Here is a 10,168-nt window from a genome sequence, read left to right as displayed (position 1 = left end):
TGGCTCATATTATTGCGGTAGAAACCACCAAAGACCCTTTTTCATCTCATACTATTGGTGTAAAAAACTACTCACCTATTCTTTCTTTTTCCGTTGCATATAATTTGACTCTCAAAAACATACATGGGTCTTTATTGGGTTTCATTGTGTATAGCTGCCTAACCTACCAAAATATGGGTCGTTTGCCGTTCAAGAATTTTGCACATCTTAAAATATGAGCTGGGGAAATGACTCAATGATAGGAATACGGAAGAAAATGAATAAAATGAAATGAAAGAATCATTGTTTTACTTTCAATCATTTGGTGGCCAAATCATTTATTAAGACGGAATAATTTTCCAACTCAAGAGCCCCATTGCACGGTACCTGCCTTAACATAATGGAAAGGGAAAAATAGGGAAGATTGTGGGATCTTTGCTTACTTTAAGTATGTCGCTGTTTTTGTGTTCAACCAAGCCCACCAAAATATATGAGTTGTAAAGAAGAAAAGAGACAAAAAGAAAAGGGCAAAGTGGTGTGGGGAACTGGGGATGGAGAAAGCAAGGCCAAGGAACAAAATCTATCTGGCCACGACTATCTCGCAATTGATGATTTTATATACACTACAATACAACAGATATGTATGAGGGTAAATAACCCAGAAATTAAATGGAAGAAATTAAATTATAGACGAGGAACAAAAAGAGAAGCAGAAAAAGAAAAGGGGGTTTCCCCTCCTTAGCCTTATCACAGGCACAAGATGAGTCGATGCTAAATTTCCCTCCCTCCTTACGTTACACTTGCGAAGTGGGTGAAAAAGCTCCTTCTGATCTGCGTGCAATTTGCCCAGAAATTGATGCTTTGTCTGATCCTCGAACATTGTACCGCTCATACACCTTTTCACGGTTTTCTGACCACCAAGTTTCTGCTTGGTGCTCTCCAAATCTTCTCCGGCTGCATTTAAGAGCATTTCTTAACATCCCATATCAATTAGATCAAATAGTTATCCATCTGAGCATCCACAAGCTACATGGATGCGAGATTCAGACCCACATAGATGGCTGCTTTCTATTCTTTTTTCTAGTTGTTTTTCCTATAAAGGCTTTCCTTTACTTTCAAATCATGTTACCAGAAATTATAAAATGATTAAGAAAACTCAGGTAAAAACCTACATTTTTTTCAGATGTCAAATCAACAAATTATTAGTTTTCTTGTTCATCTCTTTTTTCTTTTATGTTGTTATTGTTGTATTTAGGCAAAATAAATAAATAAATGATTAGATATAAAAGAACTTAGAAAATGTACCTGAAGCGCACCCGTTTGAGATCCCTACTTCCATCCCGCAGTGCTACAAGAGTTATATAGACTCCAGGCTCATAATGTTCACTCCACTCAGCCTCCACTTGATCTCCATTAGCAACCAGCGCAGAATTTCTAGATTTCATACCATTTTCACCATCTCCAAAAGTCCCAGATTCCCTTTTATCAACAGCCTCTGACACACTACTGTTTCCAGCCTGAAAACCTCCACTGCCATTGGGCAGTCTAGTACCTGAACGGTCATCTCTACCATTGGCTCCAGTTGGTTCCCTAAGTAATTGGGTAGGGCTCTGAGTGCCATTGATTGTGGTAGAATCGAGTGCAGTAGGGGAAGCAAGGAAAGAACCACCAATTGAATCAGATCTCAAATGTCCCTCTCCATTTGCATCTGGATAGTGAACACCATTTGGCTCCAAGCCATTTGGCAGGTATGCTGGTTTAATGTTCTCAGTGTCATAAACTCCAGGTGGCAACCTCTCAGCCATATGCTTGAGCTGGGAAGTAGCATAGAGATAAATCCTTTTGAGCATTATGAGAAGCAAATTGACAAGGCAAGGAAAAAGCCAGGATTGCAAATTGACACCAAATCTCACAATTAAGAATGCAAATTTTATTATCACAAAGATAAAAAGTAATTTTTAACATATACAAGTAATGAAAGGAATCATTTAATCATCTTCAATTGCTAATAATGTTAACTAAACCATTATGCATATCATGAGAGGTTGTTAAAATTGCTTTGCAAGTTAATAAAAACAGATTTCCAAATAAGAGAGTTCAAAGAAACAATAGAAAGAACAATATAAAACGGAAGGTAACCTGTGCTGTCAGTGATTTTATAACTTCTTTTGCAGCTTTAGATTTAGCAGACTCCTCTGCAGCCACTGCCATAGCTTCCTGAGCTTTCTTTGTTGATTTTTGAAGCTCCAATTCTTGGAGTTCACATCTCTTTCTTAGGGTCTCAACCTAGAACAGATCCATAATCATCAGAAGTACATTGATTCAGTCACCACAAGGCCCATCCCCCTTCCCGAATGTCAGAATAGCCTGAAATAAAATACAATATTAAAAGCACCAGCAACAACATTCTCACCTGTGCACGCAACTTAAGCACTTCTTGGTTCAAAAGTTCATTTGTCTTTTTCAAACTATCTGTGATACTTTTGGAGAAAGAAAGTCCGGATGTTGTTGGAACTGGAGTAGCAAAACGTGGAGGGCTAGGTCTCCTTGAGAAAGGTGAAACAGATCTGGAACTTACTCCAGATGGTATAAGAATTGGTTTAGGAACTGTCCGTCGCAAATCTACAGCAGTAGACAAAACAACATCTTTCAACTGTAATAAAGAATGTATTTGAGTAGAGCGAACCAAGGAGAAGGTTTCAGCTTTTTTTCCTTGTTTGGCTGCTTTGCTATCTAACTGCTTAATCAAGTCCATATTAGGAGTTGTAGATTTGGATAATCTTATTTCAGACTTATCCAACCTGTCCTTGTTCTCACCTGAAAGGCGAGGTACGGAATTCCTCCTGTTATGACCAGCTTCTGAAACCTTATTCAGTTTGGCAAAACAGGAATCACAGACACGATAAGGTTTCCCAGGGTTAGGAGCCAAAGCTGCTCCTAGTGCTTTCCTTGAACTGCAGGAATGGCAGTGCACAAGTCCACAGTTATAGCAATTATGCCTTTTTCTGGTGAACCCAAAAGCCTGTCTACAAGCTGAGCATTGAGATTGCTCAGCACCAGATACCCATTTATGGAGACATATTGCAGCACTATAAGTTGAACCACAAGCAATATATTTCACATGTCTATCCTTCAATCCCTCAACCAGAGTAGGAGTTTTTCGATCTTCAACATCTCCATGACCCAACCTGCCATTAGCTCCTTTTCCCCAGGTACAGACTTCATTCCTGGATGTTAAAACCGCTACATGATACGCACCGCAGGCAATTTCTTCAACACATTCCCCTGAAAGTTTGTCTTCTACCAAACACGGTAGCTTTCCATCAGCAGAGGGATTCCCAAGTTGACCATACACAGTACTACCCATCGTAAAAACTTGCCCTGATGTTGTCAAACCAACTGTTAAACTATGCCCGCAAGCAACTTTGTGAAAATTGTAATCAATTAGTGCTGGAACGCATGTGGGCTTAAGCCGGGGTTCCTTGTCTCCATGTCCAAGGCGATTTTTGTCCCCATCCCCCCATGTGAATAATTTTCCTGATGAAACACTAGCACTAGACTGAGTGACAATAACCTCAACAATGGCAGCAGTATGCCACACTCCACAGGCCACAGCAATTGTTCTCAATCCTGAAAGAGACTCTACTTCTCTTGGATATGGAACATTTTCTCTGTCACCATGGCCCAAGACACCAAATGTACCATCCCCAAAAGTAAACAGCTGTCCTGTTGATGTTATCAACGCTGTATGCCATGGACCACAAGATACTGAAGCAACTTGAAGTCCCTCAAGAGGACCTGAAATTCTCTTCGGTATCCAATGGCTAACATCAGTACCATGGCCAAGAAGCCCAGCATTGTGAGTTCCATCTCCCCATGTATAAAGTTCCCCAGCCATTGTAACAGCACAAGTATGAAATTCTCCACAGGCAACAAAATCAACAGTAGAAACAGCCAGTGTGTCAACAGGACAAGGTTGAATAACATCCTTCCCAACACCATGGCCAAGTTGTCCCCCAGATTCTTCACCCCATGTAAAAACTTCACCTTGCCTTGTAACTAGGGCAGCATGCTTGACCCCACAGGCTACATGATGTACATCTAAAACAACATTAGACTCTAAAGGCCTGGGAAGAAGCACATCCGCTCTCATGCTCAAATAATTGGCATTCTTATCAGCTACAACCTTCACAACATTATCACAGATAACCTCACCCCATATATACACATCCCCTAAAGCATCATAATCATCCAGTGCAGAACCATGACTTGAAGTACTTGGGGCACTAGAAACACTTACACGAAAAACATCAGAACCAGATCCTTTTACTTGCATATTTGTAACGTCTGATGCTATATTTGACCTTTCATAATGAAAAGAATTCTCAGCCTGTAAACTCTTTGGAGAAGTGTTTGGGTTAAAACTAACAGAAATCTCAGGGGAGCTAATATCTTGAGTAGCACTAACAGAACCTTCACTTGCACTATTTGATGTCAGGTCTCTGTCATCCTGAAATCAATTGGTCATGAACATTTATGTCATAAACAATTTACAACTGTAGCTATAATAGTAACACAATCAACAAAATACTAGAAAGCTTGAATTTTTATGCCTATAAATGAAATTAGATGATAATTTTAGAGATGATTCATGAATAATGAATAATTCTTGGGCAAATTTGTCACATTTCGAAAAAGTACAAATAGGAATTATTATGTATGGTACTTCATGAAACAGAAAAACCACAAAACAATTAGTGAAAAGGAGTCAATGGAGATGAAATTACATCAAGGTAGAGGCCTTCATCACTCCAGCCATCAATTTTGGAGCGTCCACCCCGACCAGATGTTATTAATGCCTTGAGGCCTGCAATCCACACCTCTGCCTCAACTTTGTCCTTGCAAATCTAGGAGCCAACAAGACATTAAATTTAAAACATATGCAAGTAAGCAGATAAAAATATCAAAAATAGTTTATCATTTATCTACAAACAGAATATCAAAGTTCCATTACTAACCAGATCAAGAGACCTTTTCCCGTTGTTGTATATAAGAGAAAAGGATAAATAATCCTTCTCAGGACGGAGATACCGCTGGAAAACAGCCTGATTGAGCATTAACGAAGAAGAATCAGTATAAATTCAGAAGAAAAAATCCAAGCATAGCTGGAAGAAAACTAGATGTTGTGACAAAAATAGTAATGAACAGAGTAAAATATACAATGTATGTGTGTAACAATAAAACCATAAAGATCTCACAGTTCTTTGTCCAGGAATAATTTTAGAGACCACGGTTAACTTCAAACTTCTTTCTCCGCTATTTGAAATCCAGATTAAAGATGTTTCATCCTGAAATTTTAACAAATGGAAACAATTAGCAGGTGCAGCAATTAAACAAACATGGGATTATTAGTTGGATAAAACATAAAAATTGTAAAAGGCCAAGCAACACGTAAACCAGCATCACCTGTTTATTCAAAACAGAGTCCTAAAATTATAGGACAAGTTAGGAATAGCAGTTATGGAAAAAGATAACCGATCACTTATCACTGTATACTTGTTTCTATTTTCATAGTGACATGCCTATAAAGAGGAAAAGACTAGTACCAACCAAAACAAAGCATGTAAGACTGTGAAATCATAACTTTAGTAATTCTCAATGTCAATATAATTACTACTTCCACATACTGAAAGCAAATGAACTTTAATGCATGGTTTTCTAGTAAGTGTCTCTCAGTATTTGAGCACATTTCAACTTAACACTGTCTAACAAAGCATAAAAGAGTAATATTCAAACATCAGAGTAACATAACAGAAAGGCCTCAAAAGTTGGAATCAGACTTACATTAGAGAGTCTAAATGGACAAAACTTAGGCTTTCCCTTGCGACCATATTTCAGAAGCTGAGCACCCTTCTTTAAAGCTATTAATGCCTACATAAGGTAAAAAGATTATTTGTAGAAGGATATTAACATCAAGATATGCCCAGGAAATTGTTTAACAAAATCAAGAACATTACCATCAAGAAAGAAAACAATATTAATGACAATATGACGAAGTTATAGTAACCAAACCTAACACTCACTTAATTATAAATTGATAATTGTTGACCAACACGCAGCACATTTAAGCATTGCTTACTCCGTTCCCGACTAATAGACATGTATATGTTCAATGTTCATAAACATCACCTTACTTTTACGTCTAATGTATTAGTCAATGCATTATTTACACAATGCCAAGCACATCAGCATGGCTTTGACATTTGGAAAACTTATAGGATGATATGTTTTCATGCAAAGTTTAATTTGGTCCCTAAAAAAGCATGCAACTACCAATTTCATTAAATAAAGTTGTCAATCATTTTTCCCCTAAAATTTCTAATAATCAAGAAATAACAGAAATTTCAACATTCTCCTAAATTAGGCACAAAAAGACACCTTTTGTTCCAAGCTGCGTAAAGTCTACTAAAATCTAGAAAAAGAAACCAAACACTCATCTCCGCCATTCAGTGAAGTAACCGAAAAAATCAAAAATTTCTACAAAACTAACCCTCATTTCTTCCCCTCTGATCAGAAAAACCGGGGGACAAAATTGAAACTAAAAAAAAAAAAAGTTAACAAAGAAATTGAGAAGAAATATATAACCATAAATAAAAATCTTAAAATTTATACTATAAACTAAGAAAAAAAAATAATGACGAAGAAAAATAGAAAGAGAAAGAGGAAGACCTGGTCGATGTCACGTTGGGCATTGCCGTAGCTAACAAGATCTGCCATTCCATGTGAAGAGATTACCAAAATGCCACCTCCCTCTACGATCGCTCTCTTGAGCTCCGTTCATCATCTGCCTCTACCACCTCCTCCTTCTCTTCACTTCTCTCGTCTTTCCTTCCTACGCTTACCATCCAAACGTCTTTACCTCCATTTCCAAAAACTGAAAACACAACAATTCCAGACAAACTTCAACAGATCTACCGCTCCTTCAGCAGCCAAACTTCAACACCAAAACCCTAGCATTCACCTCTTCAAACCACCACGACAAATTTGGTCCTTAAGTTTGACTGACGGTGGGACGACTCAAAGGTCAAAGAGACGGCGGTGCGGCGGCGAACTGATGCAAGCACGGGCAGAGAAGACGGAGGTTACCGGATGAACCGGACGCGTAGAAGAGTAGAGAGAAAGAAAAAGAGAAAATGGGGAGGTGGCCTGGAGTTTTGTGCGTTGTATTTTGCTAAAATAAAATACAGGGGAGAGTCAAAGATTGGGAAAAGTATGCAGAGAATCGCCTGAGAGGTTGAAAAAGAAGGAGAAGACATTTCCAATGCACTCTATTTTCTATATTTTTTACTTTTTAATTAATCTAGTTGTAATAATAATAATAATTAATTACTAAAATACTATAATTCGTTTTTTCTTTAAACAGAGAAAAAAAATGCTAAAATGCTAGGGAGGTTTTGATTTAAAGGCAAGGAAAAAGTCTTGAAATTTTAATATTTAAAGCTTAAATCTTATTATTTATGAATTTGATTATTTAATTATATTTTAATCTATTAATTAATTATTTATTATGAATGTAATAATCATTATGATTCTAATTTGTTTATATTTATAATTTTGAAAAAAATGCTTAAATCAATTTATTACTTTAATAGGAGTTGTAGCTGCTGCTTTTTCTTTCTTTTATTCAATGGATTTTTTAAGAGCAACGTGTTTGCTTTGCAGAACTAAAAGGGAATTTGTTACTGGCAAAGTAAAAAAAAAGAAATTATTTTGTGATATTAGTTTTTAATTGTTTAGGGACAGTAATGGCCGTAAGGGTTTTGTTATGAACATTGGTGTTACAAATAGCCTTACGGCGGAAGTATGGAGTGTTAGAGGAGGTCTTAGGTTAGCCAAAATTTTGAATATACAACAAATCATTGCTAAGGTAGGTGAATGAGACGGTGGTTGTTCATTGATTGGATATTCTCACCCTTGTTTTGCATTAATTGAGTAATGTATGCTGTTAATTCGGGAAGGCTGAGAAAGAAAATTGCGTTATATTTTACGTGAGGGCAAAAGGTTTGCTGATTTTGGGTTGAGTAGAATTATATTCATTAATTTAATAAGTATTTTTATTTACAAATAGTTTTTTTAATTTTTTTTAAAAGAGAAAGATAATTTAAAAAAATAATCTCATTTACATTGATTAGGAAATTATTTTTGTTTAGTAGTCAATTTTATATCAAATAACTATTAAAACAATACATAAATCATTTTTAAAAATTATTTTTTGCAAAATAAATGAAACCTTGATGATTTACTTATTAACTTAGCACAGAAGTTCTAGGGGTTTCCATCTTAGAGGAACCACCAGATGAATTATCGTCACTGTTGAAGGAAGACAGAAAAGGTCTTGATCTTTGTAGTTAACCTGGTTTGATCTACCAAAAAAATGCAGTTGCAAGCTTGCAGCTTTTGTTGATTTTTCCACAATAATAGTAATACTAAAAATCAAAGAAAAAATTAATTAATAATTTATTTTTGATAATTTGCTAATTATATTTTTTAAATTATTTAATGAAACAAATAAGTCAACTATTATTCATAAAATATTAAAATTTTAATTTTAATGATCAAATTTAATTTTAAATAATTTTATATAAAATAAAAAAAATAAACAAATGATTTTTACCGATGGTGCAAACAAAACCTTATGCAGGGGAGGAAGTTGGAGTCACGTTCTAACTTTTCGGTCTCAAGTCTGAACGTAGAAACAACATGTTGGGGAGGCCGGAGTCGGGAACGAGGCACGCCGCGGGGTGTTCCTGTCATTTTATTGTCATGACGTCCAAATAACGTAAAAAACACTTTACCGTTAAATACGTGGCATGAAGTGAGTGGCAGAGGTGTAAATGAAACTTTACGGCAGAGAGGAGATTTGGTGGGACTTTTAGGGCTGCGTTTGAGAGAGGGCGTGCCCCTGGATGAGCGGTCAGGAAAGTTGAGATTTGGTGGCTTTAGGAAAAGGGGATTGGAGGAATCATATAATTTATTTATAATTATTGTAATGTAATTAATTAATAATAATTTAAAATTTATATAAAATTTATACTTTAAAGTTATCGATTGGTATATGATTTTTATTATAATAAAAATTATAAATGAAATATTTCCAGATAAACGGGAGGTTTATCTAGAATATCTAGAAAATGTGTCAAATGAGGACATTGAAGGAGCCAGGTGAAACCGAATGACAGGGGGGTGTGTCCTCCTTTGGGATGTTTGGGTGATATAAGTAAAACCTCAAACCTTCATCTTTTCCTTACAAGTTTCAAAGACAAAAAATCTAGGGATTTTGTCCAAGCCACTTTTTATGGCATAATTACTTCAGATTTACTTATAATTATTCTCTGCCAGATTTTGGGTATCCATTGCGTAGGTGGTAGAGAAAAAAAAAGTTAGAATAATTTTCTTTCTTTTCTTTTTTTTTTTTTGGGCACTAGAAAATTTTTGTTTCATTAATAAAAATTGATACACTTTTTTAAGTAACTGAAAAACTAAAAAATCTAAGGACAAATTTTTATTTGTTAAAATAAGTAAAATCATCTCTTTCCACCAACGTAATTGAAATATTGAATGGTTATCAGGCATCACATATTCTATTCGGATGCAGCATTTCACTAGGGCTTGAAACCAGTGGAACATGAAAATTTTAAGTTTATGATCATTTGTTTATTTTAAAGATTATTTGAGGTTCGTTTGTGTTTGTTGAAAAGTTTTGATATCGTGAGAAACGAGCTTGGCTCGACTCATTTAAAATATGATATAAATGAATTTGACCCAAAGTTAGTTTTTTTTTCTTTTAAATTCAATAATTTTATTCATGAATATTAAATAAATATAATTGCATAAATATAATGGAATATGTTTGCCAATGCTAGTCCGGAAATGAAAGCAATGTCTGTCACATGTTAAAATAATACCTCACATCGTGTCAAGGTCCTGCAGATATTGCATTCCCTTGAATAGCTAGAACCTTTGAGGCCTAAACCTAAGGATCAATCAACAAAATACAAAACCGATAATAGTTAAAAACACATTCACTCGAAATGTTTAACCAATAAGGTGTCTCTCGTGGAACATGAAACAAAAATAAAAAATAAAATGTTGGGTTAAAGTTTTTGATATTAGAGAAAACCATGGCAAC

General features: G+C 35.5%; 1 protein-coding gene across 1 annotated transcript; it reads right to left on the bottom strand.

The window, feature by feature from the left end:
* Positions 1-517: 517 nt before the first annotated feature.
* On the bottom strand, positions 518-7,309 carry LOC111312212 (PH, RCC1 and FYVE domains-containing protein 1-like). Its single transcript, XM_022912275.2, has 9 exons — positions 6,709-7,309; positions 5,824-5,910; positions 5,238-5,327; positions 4,998-5,084; positions 4,767-4,886; positions 2,393-4,489; positions 2,119-2,265; positions 1,285-1,793; positions 518-933 (listed from the first exon to the last, which is right to left on the bottom strand). The coding sequence occupies exons 1-9, from the start codon at positions 6,754-6,756 to the stop codon at positions 774-776; spliced, it is 3,345 nt and encodes a 1,114-aa protein (XP_022768010.1). The 5' UTR covers positions 6,757-7,309; the 3' UTR covers positions 518-773.
* Positions 7,310-10,168: the final 2,859 nt, after the last annotated feature.

This window comes from Durio zibethinus, chromosome 1, assembly GCF_047325235.1.
Source record: "Durio zibethinus cultivar Kanyao isolate XHJ-2024 chromosome 1, ASM4732523v1, whole genome shotgun sequence".
Taxonomy (NCBI): domain Eukaryota; kingdom Viridiplantae; phylum Streptophyta; class Magnoliopsida; order Malvales; family Malvaceae; genus Durio; species Durio zibethinus.
This window is presented reverse-complemented; position numbering and strand designations above follow the sequence as displayed.

Bases quoted from the DNA above. Each gene is read 5' to 3' on its own strand.
- LOC111312212 (XM_022912275.2), bottom strand. From the start codon at position 6,756: ATGGCAGATCTTGTTAGCTACGGCAATGCCCAACGTGACATCGACCAG. The intron at 5,911-6,708 runs GTCTTCCTCTTT...TACCTTATGTAG, and splicing joins CCCAACGTGACATCGACCAG to GCATTAATAGCTTTAAAGAA. The intron at 5,085-5,237 runs GTGAGATCTTTA...ATGCTCAATCAG, and splicing joins TTATTCCTGGACAAAGAACT to GCTGTTTTCCAGCGGTATCT.